Source organism: Gobius niger (assembly GCF_951799975.1).
Source record: "Gobius niger genome assembly, chromosome: 1".
In the NCBI taxonomy this organism is placed as follows: Eukaryota; Metazoa; Chordata; class Actinopteri; order Gobiiformes; family Gobiidae; genus Gobius; species Gobius niger.
Genome location: NC_136852.1, coordinates 16,920,441 through 16,944,656, shown reverse-complemented (window position 1 = coordinate 16,944,656; position 24,216 = coordinate 16,920,441). Strand labels below are relative to the sequence as shown.

Below are 24,216 nucleotides of genomic sequence, written 5' to 3'. Positions count from 1 at the left end.
TGGCGCTCCATGTAAGCTTTCCCTGCAGCATCTTACACCCTGCAGTTATGTGCTGGATTGTCTCATTGGCCTCTTTGCACAGTCTACACCTGGGGTCTTGTCTGGTGTGGTAGATCTGGGCCTCTATTGCTCTGGTGCTCAAGGCCTGCTCCTGTGCAGCCATGATGAGTGCCTCTGTGCTGTCCTTTAGTCCGGCTCTGTCTAGCCATTGGTAGGATTTCTGTATATCCGCCACTTCAGTTATGTTTCGGTGGTGGTAAAAAAAAACAACTCTCTTCCTCACCCTCCGCGGGCGGTCTCTCTTTTTCCTCCTGCTCGGGTCCTCTACCAGAGGCCTGGGAGCTTGAGGGTTCTGCGCAGTATCTTTGCTGTTCCTAGAACTGCACTTTTCTGGACCGAGATGTCTGATGTATTTCCTGGGATCTGCTGGAGCCACTCCTCCAGTTTGGGGGTCACTGCCCCGAGTGCCCCAACGACCACGGGCACCACTGATGCCTTCACCCTCCAGGTTTTCTCCAGCTCTTCTCTGAGCCCCTGGTATTTCTCTAGTTTCTCATGTTCCTTTTTCCTGATATATATATATATCAGGATATATATATATATATATATATATATATATATATATATATATATATATATATATATATATATATATATATATATATATATATATATATATATATATATATATATATATATATATATATATATATATATATCTGACCACTAGGAGGCACCAGAAACGTTTTATTGTTTAAAACTAGAAATTTTTTTTTTTGTGTAGAATTTTTTTTTTCTTTTTCTTTTTTCTTTTTTTTTTTTAATTATAGAAGCAAATACAAACAAAGTAGGTACAGTGTACAAATCTTACTAAGGTACTGCAGTGCACATCAAAAAGTAAATAAAAAGAACATGAGGCATGTTATAAATGGAATGAATGGCATTTACATATTGAAAAGAAAAAAAGAGTAAGGGGCAATAATTGTTAGATTTAAGCGCCGTAGTCGCTTAAAGTTACTTTTTTTATTTTATTTTTTATATTGAATAAATTCACATTATTTAAAAAATAATAACAATAAATTAAAAAATGTAAAGGGGCATTTCATTCTACAAGATTGTCTATAAAAGAAGCCAGTTTTTCTGCATTTTGGGTGTTGATCTATAATAGAGATTTATAAAAAAGTTTCAGCTCATTCCTCCAATGAGTAATGTTAGGTTTTGTCTTGAAAAAACGACACTTATGTATATAATGTTTGCTTAACAAAATAATATTATTAAGACCAAAATCATTATGATTATTGCGAAAAAATACCATATTTTATATCATTAATTGTTAGATTCATAATCTGAGTTCCTTTGGAGACAATCCATTGTTGAAGGTCCAGCCAAAACCTTTGGACAACTTCACACAAACAAAAAAGATGATCTAAATCCTCTGGTTCACTTTCACAAAAGCTACAGTTTCCTACATCCATTTTAAATCTCTGTTTTAAAAAACTACTAGTTGAATAGATCCTATTAATTATTTTAAATTGAATTTCTTTCATCTTTGGCGGGACTGGGAATTTTAAATATTTACATCTAATCTTTTTTACAATCTCCTTTCCAAAGTCTTTAAGAATATAATCTCTTTTGTTGTTTAATACTAGATCCAAAAGAAATCACACCAAAATCAGACCAATCTCTAAAATCCATTGCTCAGAGTTTCCAAAGTGTGGTGCCCTGATTTTTATTGTCTGTAATTTGGAGCCCGAAAAACATTCATGTAAAAAACATAATAATTATATATATTTATAAATATTCAACACTCTGATCCATTTTGTTCACGTTTTATTGACAGAAATATAAAGTAGTATGTCAAGTACATCACTTTGTACAAAAGTGCACAGACTCTTCAAAACTCAGTCAGACAACGGAAATATCAGCCTGAAAGGGAAAGGAAATCCTAGGGAGACACGAAGCAAACGCTGATATGTGACACAAGCTTTTGCAACGCACAGAGTCCACAGAGAGGCTTCATAACAAGAACCAATTTGTACATAAATAAGTTTAAACAGGAAAAATGTCATTCAGAACGGCAGAAATAAATATGTTGTAAAAATATGATTTATTGGCACATTAGCTCCTTCAACTCCAAAAAATAAAATATAAACTCACTTTGAGGGTTTATGGCCATGCTTGCAGGAACAAAAAGGTGCTACATCAATGCAATCATGTGTAGATGTGTAGATAGATATGCAGTTCATACAGAGGCTAATTATCAAATTGATGTAGATTCAGTGTTTTTTGTTTTTGTTTTTTTAATCAAATTGACAATTTACTGGACAATTTTTACGAAATTATTTGATTTTACAATAAACCAGTGCATGTGGAATTACTGAAACTGTACCTACCAAGCATGGCCATTTAGTGCCCTTTCACTTACTGTAGTACACTGAATGTACACAGTTTAAAATACTGCCATCTAAAATAACCTTAAAAGGTCCCTTGACCCTCTGATAGATGCTGGATTTGCTGTGAACCACTTGTTTTATTGGATTTTCTTCAGATGAGCAGGGCCAGCATCAGACAGAGGGGAAATATACTTTTAGAAACACTATTGCAGCACACTAATGAAAAATATCAGATTTCTAATACATCACCACACGCTCTCAGCACACCCAGGTAGACACGTACACACTACCATTTTCCAAAGCAACACAGTGCGAGGACCTGTGGCACCTGTTGCAGCCGTCAAAAGATGAGGAAAGACCATTTACAGCAAGTTTGACGTGTGTTAAGCAGAAACCGATTGTAAAAATTACATAAAATTATCTCCTGCCTTTGATCATGGGCGGTTCGTTTTCACTGACAGAAGCTTCCCTGTCGCCATGGGCAACAGTCCATTCAAGTCCAAAGGTTATTGACAGGCACTGGGACGTTTTAGGCTGTACACGTTTAAGAAAAACATTGTCAAACTAACGCTATCATGATAACAATTGCTCTACTGATGCGAGTGGACACCATCAGACCTAAAGCAGGGAAGCCTCAAAGGGATACTAAAGACTTGAAGCAGCTTTCTAAACATTTATACTCTGAGCTCGGACAGTCTTGAGGCTTGTTCCAGTCCTTGATCCTTAATCCGGGTGGCGACACAGGATCATGCTCTCGGGGACGGGGCGAGAAGAGCGAACAGGAAGTGGTTTAGTGAGTGAATCAAAGCCACATGGCCCAAACCGGGGAGCTTCCTACATCCAAAACATTAAAGCTTTTTTTTCTACGATACCTTCTTTCTTCTTCAAGCTCCAACTATGTTATGTAAGTGTGTTAAGTAGTGACCAACCTCCGGAGTTTTGACCCTCTCCCAGCGATAAGAGAAACAGGAAATGCCTTGACATAAACACAAGCAAATAAACAAACCAAATTGGGGCGCCGACTGAGAGCCTCCAGCCGATGGGATATTTAGTAGAAAGAGTACTGGTTCTCCACCGCTCGGGCCCTTCGTGTCCCATCTGAATCGTGATAGTCATCCGACCCCCCGCTAGAGCCGTCCAAGAGGCGCTCGGAGCTGTTGCTGCGACTCCGGAGCCCCCCTCCCGTCCCTGGGTCGCTGCGGGACTGAGAGGGGTGGGCAGTGGGCGACGAAGAGGTGCTTGAAGACAGTGGGGTGTCCTGGGGCGGTCCCGTGGTGACAGTGGACAGGTGCGCAGCTGATTGAGACGACTCTGTCCTGCAGCTGGCTTCCCTGGGAGGAACAGGCGCTGATGTTGTCGGGACATCTGGAAAATAATGGCAACTTAGCAATGTTGTGTAGAGGTGGCACATATTTTACAATGTTTAAAATGAAATAACTCAAATAAAAGTAAAATAGTATTTGGTGGGTATTGTCTGTAAGCTCCAGGGCTAGATATTGCCAATAGCCTCAAGATTCGGATCTCAGTCAATGACGGCTATCTTGTTAAAGAAAAAGGTATTTTAAGAAGGTTGATGGCTCATGCTCCCTGAACCACTCTTTCACAATGCGAGCCCCATGAATCCTAGCATTGTCATGTTGGAATATGCCCGTTCCATCAGGGGACCATCAGAAGAAATCCTGGTCATTCCGGATGTTCAGGTCGTCAGCTGATCTCATTCTCTGGGCAAATAGTGTTGCTGAACCAAGACCTGACCAACTGCAGCAACCTTAACCTCTTAACCCTCACATGAGCTGAGTTTTCTCCAGTTTGTCATTACCCAAATCTAAAACCTTCTTGAAAAAAGCGTCAAAAAAAGCGACAAAAAGGAGCCGGAAACGAGGATGAAAACGCAAGAAAATCATCAAAAATGTCTCAAAAAAGTGGCAAAAGAGTGATGAAAATGTGACAAAAAAAGGCAAAAACAATGGAAAAAGTATCAAAAATGCAACAAAAAAGCCACAAAATAGTGCTAAAAAAAAAACTATGGAAAAAGTGTCAATAATTAGAAGGAAAAAAAAAAGTCAAAGTCAAAAAGGTGACGACAACAAGGCAACAAAAGTTCTGTTTCCATCAGTTCTGTTGGTCTTAGCTTTCAAATGAGACATTACACTGGCATATAGCTCTCCCATGAAGAGGCTTTTAGATTTGGGTAAGGCAGGACCGGAGAAAATGCACTCGGTTAAGGCGGGGCTTAAGAGGTTAACAGTTAGTTATATCCTAGTGTGATAAAACTGATCGGTTTGGATTATTGCTACAGTTTAAACCAGGGACCTCCAACCAGTCTTACGGGAGAAAAGACGTTTGAGATTCATGGTTAAGTGAGGGTAGGACTCCTTTATTATGGCTTCCCCGAATGGGCGATAACAGCGACAACACAAACGGCAAAGACACGCCTTCACGCCCAGAATCAGATGCGTAGTCTCTGTGAGCATGTGAAAGTGTGTAGGTCCAGCGGTCAGGGGGAACACAGGGCTCTTTGTGACCAGGCAGGGTGGGTTGTGGGTGGGTTGTGGCCAGAGTCCGGGCCTGCATGCTAAACTGCGGTGGCATAATCGCCCCCTCACTCCCCTGTACAGGACGGCATTCATTACACGCCAGCAGTGCTCAGGAGGAAGGGAGGCACAGCAGTGAACCCCGACTTCTTATAAAATGCTCTACTGTTTTGACGACTGTGGGAATCGGACAAATCCCACAACATGTCACGATTACTAACTACTAACACTACCTAATGCTAATGCTGAACTGTCACCCACTGTGATGATAATAATACAAACACATTTATTGAGGTATTTTGAAGATAATTCACTTAAGAGTAGTTTTATCACTCTATGCACTTATTTACACCTGAGTAAAAGTATTTTGAATATGGCCCGACCGAGGGTACGATACCGATATGAACGGGGTTGACATGGCCGATAGTCGATCTATAGGCCGATATTTTAAGTAATTTAATTTGAAGTTTTGTTTTGGTATTATCTCTCAAATAGCCAATAGCTAAACAGGTATTGATATAGTAGGTTTCAATCATAGAAATATAGAAATGTATCTAATAGAGAAAATGTTTTTTGTTTTGAGGCTGATGCCGATTACTGGGGATTTTGATACTGATATGCACCACTGATATTTTTGGAAAATGTCATGTTTATAATCCTGTGTGTGACTCTAAATGTGTTGAACTGTGACAGCAGGGGGCGCTGAATATTTATATTTAATGGGTCCTTTAGAGGAAGTCTGTTTGAAAGACAAAAAGCAGTAGATTTCAAGTCTCTATCTTGTATGGTTCCGAAATTATAAACAAAAGTCTACAACATCAAATGTATGAAATAGGTGTTCAAACTTGTGACTGATTTACACTGCGATGTTTCTCTGCTCCTCTGAAGCCTAGGGCTCATTTTAAACCTCTGACTGAACTCTTTCCAATGCAAATGCAAAAACTTGTTTTTACCACTTTCGGTTTCGGAGATATCAACATTTTTATCGGCTGACATCGGCCAATAGCCGATATTGTAAAATACCTCATATTGGCTCTAATTTTGAACTTAGTATAACAGTACTCTTACTCAGTGGTGGGTAGATTAATCAAATTATATACAAAATTCTTACTAAGTAGAAGTAAAAATACTTCAGTACTAATTTACTGTTTGAGCGTAAAAGATGATTTATGTTGATGTGAATGAACAAAGTATAGAATAACTTAAAAATTGGAATATTTGCAAAGAGTGACAATAACAATTTGGGGGGGAAAAAACGAATAATCTGTAAAGTAAGATACAAAAAAGTTAATTAAACTTAAATGTATTTCCTTGTATACATGAAGATTTTAAGAATTAATAAATAACTCACTTCAACATTACATTCCTCAAGTAGAAATGAAAAGTACTGTGAGATAATATGTACATAATAATATCAGAAATATCACTATTCTACGTCTCGACTGTTGGATGCTAAAACTTAGCACATTCAGCAAATACATTACTTTACATCAGTACAAAGTAACTCATGTCCCTAGAGGCCAAAAGCGCCACAGGTGTCGTAGCATGTTGTGTTTTTTTACTCATTGATTGTCCGTGAGAGTAAATGCTAAGCTCATAGAAAAGACAATGGGAGAGAGTGTTGTTGTACATCCAATTACACAATGGAGATCATTTTTTTCACTGTAAATGCTGTTTGAGTGGCGCTAGCCTGCAGTTAGCTTTGCCCATTAGCCTGCTAGCTTCTTCTTCGTGATTCTATTAATGTGTATTGGGGCCTCCGACCCGCTGGCAGCAAAGTTGCAATTGTGGTTTTCTGGTCAGAGACACCAGGGGGAGATGAAAGACTCCCAATCATCCCATTAACACTTGTTACTATTAACAAGTTACTTAGTACTGCTTTAGCCATTAATTGAGTCACTACGTTTTACTTCTACATTTTTAAATTTGATTTTTGGGACTGAATGGCACATGTAAACTGTATGTTGCATGTAGTTGTATAGACTGCTGCGCATTACCTCACGTACCTGTGTTGTTGCTCCTCTGCACTTGCACATAAGAGCGCAGCGTGATGTCAGCCGAGCCTCCGGACTCCAGCGGGATGGGGTGGGCGTGGAAGTGTCTGAGCATGTCCGACACCGTGTGAAACCACAAATGGTGAACGTGACACTGGCCGTTATCGTTCACCGACAAACGCAAATGCTGGAGAGGGGTAAGAAGAAAACGATATGAGACAATGTGGTAAGGAACTGTTTGTGTTTCTATGAAGGTTAAGGAATCCAAAACACGGCAGACAGCGAGAGGTCAGAACTGCTCAAGGCCCCCGCTCTCTGTGGGAATGAAAGCCAAGGCTGACGCTGGAGGAAGAGGAGGCGGGTGACAGCTCAGCGGGACGCAAAAACAAAAGGGTACAAAAGTTGGCATTCACTCAGGGCTTCAGCCACATGCCCCAAGAAGCATTTTGTCTCAGACAGTTAGCAGCTAAGCACAGTCAGTTTTCAAGGCTGCTGCACATACGGTGGAGCACTCGGTCCCCAGCACCGTGTCTCTCTCAACTCTTCACCCCCTTCACCCTGTGCTGTCCTACATCTTACAGGCTAAAAATCCTTTAAGGGGACAGCTAATGTATATGTATTATTATAGAGCAGCTACAGTACAGGAATGCAAAAAGAATCATGTCTTCACGGTTGATAGAGAAATAATGAGTTGAATAAATAGATAGTGAATGGAATTTTAAGCAAGTTAAGATTGTGTAGATATCAACAATCTTTTTTGAACAAAGACCTCAAGATGCCCTGGAATGTTATATTACATATGGTGTAAAAAAGACCTTTTATTAGATTAACTACTTGACACCAACACTAGTGTTAGTGACATTTTGGGCGTGGTGTGTCATTTCAGATGAAAAGCTCTCATTACTAAGAAAGTGTCATAGAAGTTCTTCACGTTAGAGTTCAATTGGCGTCCCATAAAAATCTTAAAAGAGAAGGTGAGGGTAAAAACAATTATAACAAATGTATGACAAAACAGTCTTCAGTGTACAGCTCACCTTGGCTTTTCCCTGGAAGTTAAAAGTGAGAACATATTCTCCTGGTCTGGTTTCACTTTGTCGAATCACGAAAAGTCCATGACTCCTGGCTCCACCCGCCAGCACCAGCTGCGCTGCACGAACACGAGAAAGTGTCCCGTGAAACCAGGGGTACCCCACCAGACTGGCATCTCCTTCAGACTCCTTGGCTCCTTCACTGCCACCTGCACAGTGCACAGTTAGTCGAAAAAGATTCAGTGTAGAGGCGAGTAGCAGTTACATTTACTTTTCGAAGTAAGAGTAGAGTACTTCTTAATGTGGTTAGTACTCACGTAGCATTTCCCCATGTACTTTCTGACTCTTACTTGATAATTACTTTGGTCACTATTTTCTACTTCTTCTTGAGTAAAATCATTTCATAGTAGTTTCTCATGTTTGGGTAAATATTTAAGCCACTCTGCCCGCCTCTGGTTGAATGTGTTAGGTCTGTGGTAGTTTGATGGTTTTACCTGTGGTATTGTGGGAGCTCTGTGCCTCTGGGGACTGGAGGAACCGCTCTAAAGGCATGTGGGACGGGTGCTGCGTGAATGGGGGTTCCCTGCATCTGACAGAGGGGGCGCTGTAGTGATCTGGTACTGTTGAACAAGACCTTTCTGGAGCACGATAGATGCCTAAACAAACACAATGTTTACTATAGCATTATATCATATACATCAATATACCATTGTTAGTGATTATAATTAGAGTGTGTGAAGCTGTAAAAAGCAAATACTCAAAATACTGCAATAAAAACAGGTCATTGGGTTTGGGGGATCTGGATATATTCAATGACATATAGTTAAAGACCCCAGGACCCAAATAGAAACAGAAATATAACTTAAATATAACTTTAGTCAGACACAAGGAGCCGTCCTCAAAACAGCTTGCAGATTGTGGCGGACACATGTGGTAAAATTATTCAACATCTATAATCCTAGTGTCTGACTAAATTAACCTTGAAAGTCATGCTAGTAACACAAGTAGATACAATGAACGTTACTAAGCTAGAAACAGAAATAAATATCAACTAACTAAAATAATAATAATTAGCAGTTAGGCCTTGTCACAGTATATGTGAGAAAGAGAAGCAACGCACACCAAAAATTGCAGTATATCGGAGGTGCAGGTGTTGGGGAAAATCTATGAAATCTTGTAACAGTATATAACATCAAAATACAGTATTTCCTTACATAGTTGTGCCTATTTAAACATTGATCATAGGGCTAGTTATCAAAACATTTAAAACCTGTCACTTTTTGGCGAGGACCGCTCCAAGCTGAGAACTACTGCTTTAAAAATATGTTTTCTTCACTCATTTCACGTTGATTCAGAAATATTTTTTGCAGCTTTTTTTCTCCTCTTTGAGTGTTTACTCTCTGGCAACGAGAGCCTCACCGTCAGACAGGAGTTCACAGCTGCAGGAGGCCACCATGGAGCAGTCCTTGGATGCCTGGCCGTGGGGACAGGACGCCAGCTCAATGTCGTCACCGCTGTCCCTGTACACAAACAGGTCGGTCAGAGGAACCACAAGCAAATATCACAGTCAAACACTCTCTCTACAAATAAGCCGTTTACGTCCCTAAGATTCACCAAGGATCTCTCAGAAAACTGAGAAGGAATGTCAGCAGCCAGAGCGTATGCTGTTTGTTTGTGCAAAGCAACCTGTCAAAAAGTCCACTAATTGAATGATTAATGACTGTGTGTGTTAGACCTCCTTCCCATCTAGCCTCTCCCCTCTTTCCATCCTTCCAAACACGCCATCTTCCACCAACAGCAAATATTTATCAGTGAGTTTACCCCGGGTCGATGCAGTCCTGAATGTCGGCAACCCAAGAGTTTTTCTGCAACGAGTCGATGGTTTCCATAATGTACTCGCCCCCGTTTTCCACCTGCAAGAAGCAACCGACACTATAAAGGCACTGCACAAACATAAAAAAAACAATCCAAAGTGAGAACAGAGGGGTTCACCTTTAGTACGAATGTGTTGTCTTTGTCAGGCATCTCCAGCGGCATGGTGGTCCGCACTTCCACAATGGCCGTCAGTGGGATGCTGACTTTGGGCTTTGAAGACTAAAAGAAAACAGCAGATCTCAATTTAAATACAGACCTGAATAGAGTGGATTCAGAAGGTTTGCAGACAGTTTTTAGCCTCTCTGTTTAAGTCTAAGTGTAGTTTTTTCCCCAAAAGTCAGAAAAATGGACTCAACATAAATACATAGCAATAAATGGAGGGGTGTGGTAAAAGGACTCAATTTATATAGTGCTTTTCTGCCTTTATCAGGCCCAAAGCGCTTTACAATAAGGAACCAGTCATCCATTCACACTCTCATTCATACACCAGTGTACACAGACACTGGAGGCAAGTAGGGTGAAATGTCTTGCCCAAGGACACAACAACAGTTTTGCAGGAGCTGGGATTCGAACCCACGACCTTCCGATCTTGAGACGACTCGCTCTACCAACTGTGCTACCGTCGCCCTTTATGTAAAAAGTCCTACACAAATACGATCCCTTCTCCTTCCTCCTTCCTGAGCCAACAGCACACAGATTCAAAACAATGACCCTTATGCTGTCACAATTTTGCCAAATAAAATAATAAATGAGGTAATCTTGTTGCAGAACTGTAAGAATGGCATTTGGTTATCATTTTGATGCTGTGCATTTCCTCTCAGGCCACAGTCTTCCATGCCCTGGTAAACATGAAGTACTGCACGAAAACAAATGTTTAATCCATGTAACGAACGTCACGTCCAAGTGTTTACAACATGGAAATCTGCTTGGCCTCCGTGTGCCCTGAGCAGATCCACTGAGTGCCACTGGATCTTAGGCTGTTGTATATGCGAGACAGAGACAGGGGTGACGGATGCTCTGGGGCAGGCTTATCAGCTCATCTGTCTGGAGTAGCGCCGCTCTCATGGCGATGTGCTGCTGCTGCTGGCTGCCGTCCACGCCCACTGCTGCTTTCCTGGGATCAGATGTCAAAAACCACTTCCTGTATTCAACCGTTTGACCGTTTCCTGGAGCTGACCAGATCACATGTCCAACAGCAGGCAGGACGTGTGATCATGAATTATAAATACCATGAAAAAAATTCACCAGTATTACAAGTGCACAGTAAAATATTGTATGATATTTGTGTGCGCCGACGTAATCAAAGTAAATCAACTCTGGATTATGTATTTGATAAAAAGTACTAGTATTCTTCTTAATATACTTAAAGAGGTTTTCACATTCTTCTCATAATTAATTAATCTAATAAAAGTATTAGTCACAGTTTTACACCTGGCAGTTTTACACAGAAAAGGTGAAGAAAACATAGGAAGAGGGAGAGTCCCATGTTCCTAGAAAAGAACTGGGACTTGCTCAAGGCCCTTATGTACAGTATGGTCGCATGGCAACAGTTATGGAAATCCCACCGCTTTGTATGTCATGGATCAAAAGAATTGTGAAAAAACATTTCTTTCTTTTAGCAAAATCTTGTGTATAATAGTATTAACCAGGTTGTGGTGAAAAATTAGTCCAATCTCTCAAATGCAGTTTAAAGCTCCTAGAGACCACTGTGATGAAAAGTAAAGGCGCCATGCTGACCAGTTATATGGCCACTGGGTCACTACATGGTAAAATACGCACAAATATCAACTTTATTTTCCACATAAAAAGTTGCATAATGCACCTTTAAGACATAATTTGCCATATTTTAATTAATTAATTTTAATAATTTAATTTAACCTCTGTTGTGGATTTTCTTACCCAATCTTAAAGAAAAGCTGTGCATCAGAGTTCTGCCCAAGTCAGCTTTGGCATCACCAAAGCACACCAAAGGCAGAACAGCATGACAGGGGTCAAGATGTATATGCAGATCACTGGCGTCAAATGCAAATACATAGGGAGACAGACACTTGGGATGTTAATGCAATCAGGAAAGGCCTTTTGTTTAAGGGCCAGGCCGTTTGGGCCTATTGTGTCTTTAGGCGTGATAAAGGATCTGTCTGTCAGCATGTCATCAGACGAGAGGAGCCTGGTCTTGTGTATTGGCCACACTGTGGCTGGCTTTACGTTATAGTAACTCTGACTAAAATTGTCACAACACCTCTTAAACCCCTACTTAACCATGTGTGTTTTCTCTAGTTTAGCTTTACCCAAATCTGAAAGGTCACAGCCTGTAGGCCGGAGTAAAGCGTAATTTGAAAGCTAAGACCTACAAAACTCTTTACACTGATATTTAACATTGCGTTTTTGTGGCGTTTTTGTCACACACTTTTGTCACTTTTCTTTTATTCTTTGTCGCCCTATTTCCTCCTCGTCATTTTTTTTCATGAAGCTTTTAGTTTTTGGTAAAGTCAAACTGGCTCAGGTGGAGATTATTAAGTATTAAGTATCAGTATTGCACTATTCAAGAAGTTATCAAATATCACACCTTTTTTGATATCACGCAGTCAAACCAAATACATGCTTCGACCTTTTACGTTACTCCATTCGTCTTAGCCTTGGCCCTGGCGTCAGTAGTTTGCAGCTGAATGCGGGACGACAGCTCATGATAAGATGCTGTGTCACCATGAGCCTCATATGAGCGCCGCAGCTGCAGCAGCTGCAGTTTGCTGAGAGGCCACTGCTGCTGTGTCATAATGCAGACAGTTAGCGTTAGCGCTGCAGTGGGACGCCTCGGTCTCTGATGGGGATCAAGGCAAAGCCGGTCGGCAAAGAGTCATCATTTCTGCGTTAGTTTATCTATCCAGACTTCTGTCCCGCCTTAACCAGACCCACGTGTGAGTGTAAGTGTGATTTAAATAAGGCATAACAGCAGTGACCTCGCATATGAAACCACAACACAGGAACATCACGCACAAGATGATTACAACGAAAACCCAAAACAGAACGCTTCATATCAAATGAAAAATACACACACAACACTATTGTTTTTAGCAGAAGCAACAACTTCTTACAATTATTTGGGAAAGTGTGTCCAAACATTTGGCTGTCATTATAAACACACAGAGTTTGGTTTTAACTTTGACTGAAATGTGACCGTCTACCGCAAGAACGTTTTAGTGATAGAGAGCTCACGAGAGGACGGAAATACATGTTGTGCAAATGTCTGGGACGGATTTTAAGAATATTCTGTGAGGAAGGGAAATTTATTGTGAATTGTGTCTTTTGTGCTTAGACCTCTCACAAGGCACAGCACACAAAAAAGTGCAAGGGAAAGCGCTATATAAGTGAACTTGGTAAAGATAGTTCCAAAGAAGGTCAGGAACTCTTAAGTTTAAAAGTATAATTTCGTCCATGGTCCAGTACTATTATGTTGAACACAAAAAAACAACCTTTTATCAAGAATCAAGTATTGTTTATGCACAGTTGTTGCTTGCATAATCTCCTCAGTAATGTCTCACACTCCAAAAGCCTTTAAAACAATAGTATTTAATTTGATTCCCTCTCTGAACTGTCTCTGTAAACTATCTTACAGTGAATTTGTTGTTGTGGCCAGTTTGTCAAAGAGGAACTAATCGATTGTTATTTTTTGTGCATGGGAAACTGTGATCCATTCACTTTAACAGAAATCAATGTAAAAGCTTCCCCTCTCTGTTCTGCTGCATTGACTTCCTGTGCCCCCCTCCCTCCACTGCCTGCACCCCACCTGTCTGTGGTCCTCTCCCTCAGCCTCATCCACACATTCCCACCAGCCACGATCAAAGCGCGGTGGCAGATTTACACACACTCAGCTGAACAGCCTCATGGCCTCCTTAAGGTCAGGGCACTGATCTGGAAACCTCATCCAGACAAGTGTGGAGCGCTCCAGAGCGGGGCACATGGGGTCACCGAGGTGGAGTTGTCACACTCAGCCATGCACAGCCATGCAGTAGGTTGGGAATGCCCACAGAAGTTCATGTACAGTATTTGGATACATTTATCTAAATCTAAATAAATACACAGCTTTAATTAAAGAGAATGCAGTTTATATTGCATTATGAACTAACCAAAACAGGATAGGACAGTATACCTTAGGTGGGACATAGAACTCCAGCAGAAACTTCTCTCCTCCCTCGTCTCGTTTGGTCTTCCTGAGCAGCAGGCGACACTTCTGCCACTGTGCAGCGCCCACACAGTTTGTGTCATCGGCCACCATATATCTGAGCGCACCCTCTCTCTGAATCTCCAGCAGCTCCGCTTTGTGCCCCTGAGAGCCCCGAGGAAGACGTAACTTCTGGGACCATTTCTCGCCCCCTGTGGCTTCAGTTGCTGCTCCAGCCAACCCCGCTGCCCCTCCCGTCCCTCCAGTCCCATTGGACTTCCTGGTTCCGGAGGGAGCGTCCGGTTCTGGAGAGGCCCGTCTGTGCCACATCTCTTTGACCCCGTCCACCACGCACAGACTCATGTTCCTCAGGGAGAAGCCTTTCTTGAAGCGGGCCTTTGGGTGACTGATCGACACATCTTCAGAACTGCGGGACTGTCCCAAAGCGGACACTTTATGGGTCATTTGGGACCCTCGAGAGTTGGTGTTTCCCCCTACATCCAACCCTGCACCCCCACTGTCCATACTGTCCAGAGACTCACTGGAGGCCCCAGCGTCCTTACGCCTCTGATAGAGGTCCTGGCCGTAGGACAGAGGACAGCCCTGGATCCCCAGGAAGGGAACAATGCTGTATTTGGCTGCAGTGATGGATCCGTCCTCTCCCGGAGAAGACGTTTGGTTTTCTCGGACTTGGGTCAAAGACGTGGAGAAACACTCGAGGAAATGTTGGGCAAAGTGCTGTGAGAAGCTGGCATCAGCGCCGGGCGAGTCGTAACATGGATTCTCAGACAGAAACCTCTGGAACTTGTCGGCGAAATCTGCAGCAGAGGCACGTGCATGGACCTCACAGAACTCTCGCCAGTCGGGCAGTGGGCATGAGGAGGAGAGCTCCGGGCTACCAGGCACCACTGCTCCGTTCATCACTGGGCCATGCCAACCCACCAGGAGAGGCTGCATAAAGAAAAAGAAAAGAACAGTTAGCGGGTAAAGAGTAAAAATGTGCTGAAGTAAAGTTTATTACTGAATGATGGATTTCGACAAACCCCTTAGATGCTTGTTAAACTTGAACTGATCATGCTTTGAGGCTGTTTTCTCTGCATGAGAAAAATGAAATGAGCAGATTTGTTTCTGTATCTAATTATTAAATCTTTTTATAGTACTGTATGTCCATTGTGTAAATCAAAATCTGGGTTGTCAAACTTGCTGAAACAAAATTAGCCACATCTGAGGAAGCTTTGAGTCTTGTTTGCCTCAGAAACCGTATCAAAGAATGGGAACAGGCACAATCCTCTCTGTGAAGTTACTCATGCATGTGAAACACATGATACTGGACTCTGGAAGTCCTCCAACACGCAGCAGCACTGTCACATTCAAACCATCAGTCTGGCACATGAGTATAAAAATATTCTTTTCATGTTTTTAAATTCAGATAAATTATCCGTCAAGTTGTTTAGGGATCACTTTTCATAGACGTACAAAAATAACAAAACAAAACAACAAAAATGTATTTTTGTACTTACACTATTATACGGTACTTATTCTATTGCAAATAAAAATCAGGGCATTTTCTTTTAGTATTTTCTGTTCTGCACACAAAGCTTACTAGGTGTCATACATTGACGATTTGATCAGGTATAGTGTTTAGATGGACTAAACCATTAGTTAAATGGTTTAGTCCATCTTAAAAATGTGTCCTTTTGTTAGGTCACATGTATAGTGGACAGAGTACATTTGCAGTTTATGTTTCAGAAGCAATAATTAGTTCACACAGTGCAGGTTTTAGCATCTCAGAGAAAACTGAAATATGAACCGCTAAACAAGTACATGTACATCAGAACGTGGTTATAGAGGTTTAAACTACAGGGTTAGCAGGTTTTGATCTATGACCTATTGTAAATGGGACCATTAAAACTGCGATTTGATTTGCCATTAATAGTCAAGCTCTTGAAAGTGTGTGTTTGTCTATATGTCAATAACTATTCAAATTCAGAAACCAGCCACCTGCAAACATTCCACTTATTCAGCAAAAAAGATCACCACACATTAGGTCCATTTCTCCAAATGTGACCCTTCCTCCCAAGATGAGGATGTGTCTTTTTCACAGATACCACACTGAGCGAACACACAAGAGACACGGCGCAAGCCCCGAGTCAGCATGAAATTTAAGCCACGGACACTGGAGGAAGTGGACAGCATTAGGCTTTTCTGGAGCTCAGCACACTCACTCTACTGTACATGCTGCAAAGTGCCGGAACAGGGATAGGGCGAAGGAAAGAACAAAAAAAGATGAATGAAGCAAAAAGGCATAGACAAGAAGAGGAGGGGGGAGCTGTGTAGGTGTGTGTAAATGAAGCCGAGGGATGTTTTTACTCCTTTGGACCAGCTGCTAAAACAATCAGAATAAAGAGACCATGCACAATGTACTGCCTCCCCACAGACCTATGCTCTTCAGGAATCACAAGCCTTTGCCTTTTGTTTGCTTCCAGTCCTACAGTATCTGGTGTAGCTGGAAGTATCCATTCACTTAGATGTATTCCTATGTGACTAGGCTAAAGTTGTCCAGCAAAAATGTTCAAATTATCTAAGAACTGCATGATATGAGGGGGAGAAAAAGGCTACAATTGATTAGGAAAATGATGACACTTTTCAAGTTATTTTGCAGATTTGTTTTGGCCTGTGTTGTAATCAGATGGAAGACGATATACTAAATATTGCGATAAAGATCATTTAGCAACACATTGTGCAAACCTACTTTTATGATAAAACTCCGCTCAAGCTTGCACAGAGGCCGTCCCTTTCTGTATCATGGAGACCTAAACCTTCAGCCCTCCTCAGCACAGGACCCGGGGCGCATGGTTGATGTCTCTGTCAGATGGCCGGGAGTCCTGATAGTAACATTAAACTGGGAAAGCGGAGGAGGGAGATGTTACTGTAGGCTGCAAAACACATCATACACCCGAGAGTGAGCCTGAGCCGGGCCCGGGACTGTGTCTGGCCAATTCATTTTAAGTGTAAGAGTATACAGCCTGCATCATACCAGGAACATATGCAAAATTAATTGAGAAAATAAAATGGTTTTGCTGTGTTTACAAGTTTGTAATACTTTGTATGGAGTCGAGTTAAGGTGTCCCACTTTGACACCCTACGCGAACCATGTCGTGTGATCATTAATTCTAACTTTTAGAACGAATTTCTGTTGAATTAGTAGCAAAGAATCTGGCTTGTTTTAAATACACCTGTTCATCAATGATTGTAAGTACGTAAATATGTTTGTGAAAATAAATTAATGAATAAATATAACGTAATAAATATAATGCAGAAAAACAAACTATCGACGAAACATGGGCAATGTTTGTTATGTTTCCAGGATGCAACGTACATGATCAACCCTGGTAAAAATGTTCACTGGATCTTAAAGGACTTTTTGAAAACGGAAAAAAAGTTGATATTTGTGCGTATTTGACCTTGTAGTGACCCTTGTAGTGACTGTATGAGTGGTCAGGATGACACCTTTACATTCGATAAAGGCGGTTTCTACAACTCTCCAGGATCAATTGTTTAGTAGGTTTTCTGGTGAGAGGGTCCGTCAGCAGTGAAAACCGTCCAAACAATTGATCCTTGTGCGTTGTAGAGACCACTGTGATGAGAAGTAAAGGTGTCATGCTGACCACCCATACTGTCACGGAGTCACTATAAGGTCAAATACGCACAAATATCAACCTTTTTTTTTCCACATAAAAGTTGCATAATGCACCTTTAAATATCCCTCATAACAGACAACAAAACACATGGCTAAAACAGGCTTGTTGTTGTTGTTGTTGTTGTTGTTGTTGTTGTTGTTGTTTTCGTTACTATGGCAGTATTTCTTTTTGCAAACACAAAGGTACAGGGTCTATAATAATGGCTTCCATCTGTATTGCACTTTACAAGCTTGACAAGATTCTCAAAAACCTACACACTGTACTAAATATTCATTCTCTTTTCATAATTTGTAGTGGTGAGTTACGGCCGGCCAAACTGCCAGTCTGCGCCACCACCTACAACGCCCTCACCGCATTCTTAAAACGGCAAGGGGGCAAAGTAGTGTCTGGCTAACGGACTTGTTACTTGTCCACGCACATAACAGCGATATAACGGCAAATATGGGAAGAAAAATCCAGGAGTTCTACAAATGCGACAGATAGAGCTGGAGCGTAGACGCCGCGTTCAGTGCAGTTTACTCAGTGTCCCCAATACTTTGCGTCTTGACGGCAGAGTGGCCCGTTCTCATTGGCCAGTGTAAATGATTGGTGATGCTGTATTCCCACCCCAGGGAGTTTGGACCCCGCCATGTTTTCTAAGATTAGCCTCGCTCCACGGCACAGCACAGTCAGTACAGTACAGGCTGTGCATACTCAGTTTTTTTTAAATAATTTTGCTTCCTTACAAGGTGCTAGTGTCATTGACGAAGAATTGCATTGTTAGTACATCAGCTTATCACAGTACAGGGGTTACGTAAGGGAAAGGTGCATGCTAAAATGTCGACAGGTGTAAATGACCCTTGAGAGTATGGAAAACACAGGGTTTATCAGTGTCGCTGAGTCTCACCAATATGACACACCTTTATTAGCACACCCTGTGAGCAGCACCCCGTGCCCTCGCTCCGCGGTGGTGACAATGTAAACATTGAGTTGATGCGACCATGTGGCAGCCAGTGATAAAGGATGGAGCGCGTGGGAGATGTGCATTCCGCCACTGACTTCCATTTCCTGTCTCTCACCCACCACCAGGTCTAAGTCATTTCACAGATGACCACGGGCCGAGCCGTAGCAGCCGACAGAAAACAGCACGTTTGCCCTTGACGCGCTCAAGACGTACAGTATGTCATCTCACTGATTTAAAGAGGGGGGGGAAAGACATCCTTCACTAGGGCTGCTTGATAATAGAAAATGTCTTGATTTACCGGATTGAAATTGCAATTCGATTCGCCATCCATGTTTTAAACCCAAGATTCAATTCACTTTGCACATTATAAACATGTTCAGGGGCATAGACTAAAAGAATCATGTTTCAGATAAACATTAAAAGACTCCATAGAGACTGGATATGTTGTTGTTTATGAAGGATTTTTAGGTTGAAACCATTCAAGTTGTAATTTACAGTGTAATGGACTGATCTAATGCAGAAAACATGATTTACATTTTGCATTTGCTTGAGCTGCTTTTGTTGAAACATGCTCACGTCCAAGTTCCACCTTAGAGTCGGCTACTGAATAATTCCTAAATCAGAAAGTTTGCTGAGTGGAATGTTCCTGAGTAAAAAATTAAGATGACTCCACTCTGTGCCAGTTGCATTAATGGTACTTAGTCCGGCTGGAAGAAATAGACGGGCGGTGCTTCTGGATGGATGGATCAAATTATTGCATGGTAATGAATAAATAATAATCACGCTGTTTCAAAGTAGTCACTTGCCATTAAGCGTCTCTTCTCAGGTTCACATCGGGTCTGCGTTGTTAAAATCTGTGCGAATCATTCGGTCTGAACATGTTGTTTGCTGCATCGTGTGTGTCATGTAATGTTCTGAATCCACAAACAGTTGCCTTTATGTGACAGTCGTTCATTTTCTGCCATGAATACGGGACTCCCATTAGGTCCCTGCATTTTGTCCAAGTGGGGATGGTTTCACAAGGAGGTTGCCATAGATTCTTTTGCAGTACCTTTGTGATTTTGTAATATTTAAGTAAGAGCTCAGTATCATATCAACTGTTTATCAGGTTAAGAACAGGACCTATGGGGTTATACATATACTGTTTGGGTTTATATGAGTAATAACAGAAGATCTATTTTGAGATTCTCTTCCACTGATTCCGAAACTAAAGCAAATGTTTGTTTTTGTTTCTTTTTCATGGTGGCAGTAGTTTTTGTCTTAGACCAAGTATCTATTACCTCTTTTGCCCTGCCCTTACAGCTCTATGGCTATGAAGTGAAAGCGTGGTCTGAGGAAGTCCAAGGTCCCCTTTTAGTTTGGGCAAGCTTTAGTCCTGGCCTAAACTGAAATAAACACTAGTTCAGACTTGGTTTAGTCCAGGTAGCTCTTAATCAACATATTCTCAGTAAGCATACTGAATAAACTTGATTACAGATCTTTTTTCTTGAATGGAAAAGGTTGCAGATCCCTGACTTTGACCACAATGCCGACCATCTAGGGAGTCCCAGATGAAAACACCTCTAATGAGCCTTATCAAAATACTTTAACTGTCCGGTGCAGGCCATAAAGAGAGGCTATATGAGAAAAAGTCAATATTAGGCCTAAACAGGGCTGGAGTGGGCCTATTTAACACAGAGTCTCGTTGTGCTGCGTGCTGCTGCTGCTGCTGCTGGTCTTCATGAATGGAAATCCGAGTGAATGGCTCTCACATCCAGACTGCGCACACTGGTCTATGAATGGAGCGTGCGTCGGCCTGTGTCATTGTTGGATCATCCACACAGACGAGCGGCTACATCGCGTCTCTGAGCTCAGGCGAGGCCCCAAACCGAGTATCTGTCACTCATGTCCGTGCTCCCCAAAGGCCATTAAAATGATTCTCAGGGAAGAAATAACTCCCCAGCACCACCACCCCTCGTGTCTGTGGCACTACGTTACCCAAGTTTGCAACCAATGGGTTAGACACACACGGTGGACGTTTATCACTGCACTTGATCCCTGTCATGATGAAGAGGCGAGCACTAGCAGACAGGAGGATCGCAGCGGGGATGGTCTCTGTCGACAGCGGACCATAAAGGCAGCCTCCTCCTCATCTGCACCCGCGGGCTGCCGCTCGTGTCACCATCGCATCATTGTTGCGCAAAGCGTGAACAACATAACGCAAAACAACAAAACCAACGCGAGGTTGAGCTGTGGAGGGGCGGGCATTGTATTATAAACACAAAGATGATCCTGACTAGGAGAACACAGGCAGCGCAAGACATCTCACCTCAATACGGCGCGGATTTCACGAGCATGGCTGGTTTTGGTCGGTTCCTCAGAGGATGTGGTTTATTCCAGAGACCGCTCGACTGCACGGGTCCTATCCGCTTTTGACGCACTCGCGGGCGGACAGCTCTGCCTCCATCTCTCCTCTCGACCCACTCTGCTTCTGCTGCTTTACCGCTGCTGCTTCTTCTCTGTTGTGGACCAATCAACACAGAAGCTGGACACAGTGAGGAGACTGCACTTCCGGTACTAATTACAAAATTAAGCATCTCTCAAGTTGAACTGCTTTATGTGCACAATTCTAAAAATGCCTTTGAGTTTGTTGTTTTTTGTTTTTGTTTTTTAGCATCATCTGCAGAATTTTCCAAAGGAGATGGGGTGTCCACAGATGCTTTTTGTTTAAGATAGGACCTTTACAAAAGATATAGATGATGCAAAAAAGGCAATTCAAAGGGACAGAAGAAACACTGGTCATATTCGGACGACCGGGCGCTGTTGTAATTTACCATCAATATGTCAACTTCCAGCAGAGCCGAAAAATACATGTCTGTAAAAGACCCATAGGCCTCCTACAAACTATCAGCTATTCATTCAAACTCAAATTAAGACTGTAACAATTGGCTCAAGAGAGAGAAATGTCTACAAAGCAGAATTTAAGAGAAAAGGTAAAAGCCACAGCCAAACAAAATGATTTTTATGAAGTCATTTGTGCATTTATTTATTGAATGGATACTTAAAAGCATCCATTCAATAAATCAGAAAGCTTTTATTTTGAAGGCAAGATCACACCAGCATCTTGATCCCAGCTTCCTTCAGTGGATGAGGTGCTGATCTTTTCTTTTTAACAGCACCCGAATGACCTTAAAGGAGCCACACCCATTTATTGTTCCCATTCAGTTACAAAAGGTCACAGACTATGCTCTAGCTCTCGTGACCTTTTTTTTTTTTTGCTGTGGGTTTGGCATTATTATTTATACGGTCTGTGCAATAATAGCTAGTAATGTTACAATCACAAAATGATGTGTTTCTGTGCCACTAATTGTTGCTTATAACTGCATTATGGATTGTAAACATTCTGCCCAGAGCATGTGATCCTGGAATGTTTACCATTTGTGCAGCACCAAGCAGGACATCTTTACTATAATCCTCTTTGAAAGGATCTGTGGCCACACTCTAAAGTCAAAGGTTAATTAGCTAAAATGATAGCTTAGAGGTGGCGCTGGGACACAATTTGTTTATGTTCATGTTTATGAGCTAGTGGTTCTCAAACTGTGGTACTTGGGCTTCTGCAGGTGTTAGGCTTCTTAGGGTCATCTGTGATTTTAGACTATTTTTTAAATTCTAATTAGAAATAACTTTATTATTGTTGATCAGTGCATTTATGTTTTTTTCTGGTTTAGACATGATTTACACGCTTGGAAATAATTTTGTTAGGTTGAGGTCTTTTTAGGCCTGCTTTAGTCTTGATTTGATCTACACCAAGGCCTGCCGTATCTGGTATGTCAAATACTTTAAGAGATAGTACTTAGTGTGAAATGTTTTAGCGCTACTGAAGTAATCCGTATTGTTTAACTAATTATTATTTACAATTAAATTTAGTTTAGTTTAGTTTAGTGTATTTGAGCAGTTACATTCTTAAATATTTACAACATTCACATTATCCAGTTATAGGCGCTCAAAAGGATTAGGCTGAAGCTAGAAAGCTTATGTGCGCCTACCCCGTAATCAATGTAATAAACATTTACATTTATTAACAATAATAAAATGGCACAGCGGCCTCACTATAGGTTTTTAGTTCAGAGTGTAAATAGTATTAGTGTCAGCTTGTGGCGCAGAGGATCCTAAAGACACTAAGTCAGAGGAGGTCTGGGACGGACGGCTCTGAGACCTTTGTATTGATCATCAGACACTTCCTGCCGGAAGGATGAATCGACAGGGCCTCGTGGGGCAGTGTCCGCTCCGGTCTCCCGCTCATCCACATGCTGTCACTATTTTCTCCTCTGCAACACGGCTCCCCCCCTTACACACAACATGCAGTGAGGTGCGGGGCATTGATTGTGGCTCAAAATATAGACCTCTGAGGTTTAGACTTCACAGGGGCAAAGTGGGAGGGCGGGGGAGAGAGACAAAGAGAAGCTTTTGAGTTGATTTCCTGTGAAAGCATCTAAAGAGCTGGACTTGGAGATTAGCCTCATGGGGCCATTTAAGAATCAATGTGTCAGTATAGGCTTTAATAAGAGCTGCCTCTGACTACGTTTACAAGAACAGAATAGCTCCAAACCAGCAAGACTTTGAACCATGTAACTACATAATTAATACACATAACTACATCTGCAATATTCAGAGATTTTAGAAGCTCAGGTGTTACCATCACTATACCTTTCTCAGCAAGAATCAGTGATTCAATCAGTGGTGATGTTTTTCCCCCAGATTTACTTTGAACATATTTTCACATAATGCATTTTCACATCTATCACAGAGACTACAACTGAAAACCTCTGCATAAAACAAAGATTTGGACAGGCAAAAAAGGCACACTGTGCACCTTTTGTTGCTTTTGTACTTCTTTACTTTATTGTTTTACTCCAGCTAGACAAGTTGGAAATATGGTCACCACTGTGGGTATGTGCTTTCTTTCCTGCCTTTTAAATGTGCACATGAAGAGCTATGAACCCTTCTTACGTCCCATCTCACATGTGTCACAAGTGTCAGTCTGCCAAGAGACTCAAGCCAAGTTTCCTCTTCCTTCATGGAGGTGACAACATATTAACGGTGCTGTGCCTCAGGAAACCCACTGACCAGTGTGCATGTGCATGTGTGGACGTACCTTATCTGGGGCATGCATGGCAACTCCCAAGTTGTCAGAGGTGATGTGTGTGTGATGATGTCATGTGAGCCCGTCTGGACCTCTGCTTAGAATAGCACACTATACGGCACACGATTGTGACACTGAAACAACAGGGGGAGGCAAAAAGAAAATTGTTTAAAGTGGTCTCAGATTAACACTTGTCCACAAGTTTACAGCAAAGGTACAATGTAATATTATCAGACATTCATGAAACCTCCACTGTAGCTTTACCTTTTCTGCTATTGAAAACATGGTCCAGAAGGAATAGTTTAGTCTTTTAGTTCTTCTTCAAAGTATATTAGTCTTTGAAACCGGTAAATCCAGCACTAAAGCAGCACTTTTACCTGTAAATGACTACAGGCCTCTAATTGATTGACTGCGGAATTCTTCCGCAGTCAATTATTGGTTTTCATATTCTTTATTATTATTCCTCT

General features: G+C 41.7%; 1 protein-coding gene across 2 annotated transcripts; it reads right to left on the bottom strand.

Moving 5' to 3' along the window:
• Positions 1-1,823: 1,823 nt before the first annotated feature.
• Positions 1,824-21,148, bottom strand: sh2b2 (SH2B adaptor protein 2). 2 transcript variants are annotated; one of them, XM_079560590.1, is made up of 9 exons: positions 20,936-21,148; positions 13,972-14,934; positions 9,942-10,043; positions 9,771-9,862; positions 9,369-9,469; positions 8,444-8,605; positions 7,956-8,158; positions 6,934-7,108; positions 1,824-3,758 (listed from the first exon to the last, which is right to left on the bottom strand). In XM_079560590.1, the coding sequence occupies exons 2-9, from the start codon at positions 14,902-14,904 to the stop codon at positions 3,442-3,444; spliced, it is 2,085 nt and encodes a 694-aa protein (XP_079416716.1). In that variant the 5' UTR covers positions 14,905-14,934; positions 20,936-21,148; the 3' UTR covers positions 1,824-3,441. The 2 variants fall into 2 exon arrangements, with proteins under 2 accessions (XP_079416716.1, XP_079416717.1); XM_079560591.1 differs by having other exon boundaries at positions 3,618-3,758; positions 6,925-7,108.
• Positions 21,149-24,216: the final 3,068 nt, after the last annotated feature.

What these genes read in the sequence shown, in the direction of transcription:
- sh2b2 (XM_079560590.1), bottom strand. Translation starts at nt 14,904, where the DNA reads ATGAACGGAGCAGTGGTGCCTGGTAGCCCGGAGCTCTCCTCCTCATGC. An exon ending in CTGTGAACTCCTGTCTGACG is followed by an intron (nt 8,606 to 9,368) that starts GTGAGGCTCTCG and finishes GTGTTTGTTTAG; the next exon opens with GCATCTATCGTGCTCCAGAA. An exon ending in ACTTCCAGGGAAAAGCCAAG is followed by an intron (nt 7,109 to 7,955) that starts GTGAGCTGTACA and finishes ACCCCTCTCCAG; the next exon opens with CATTTGCGTTTGTCGGTGAA.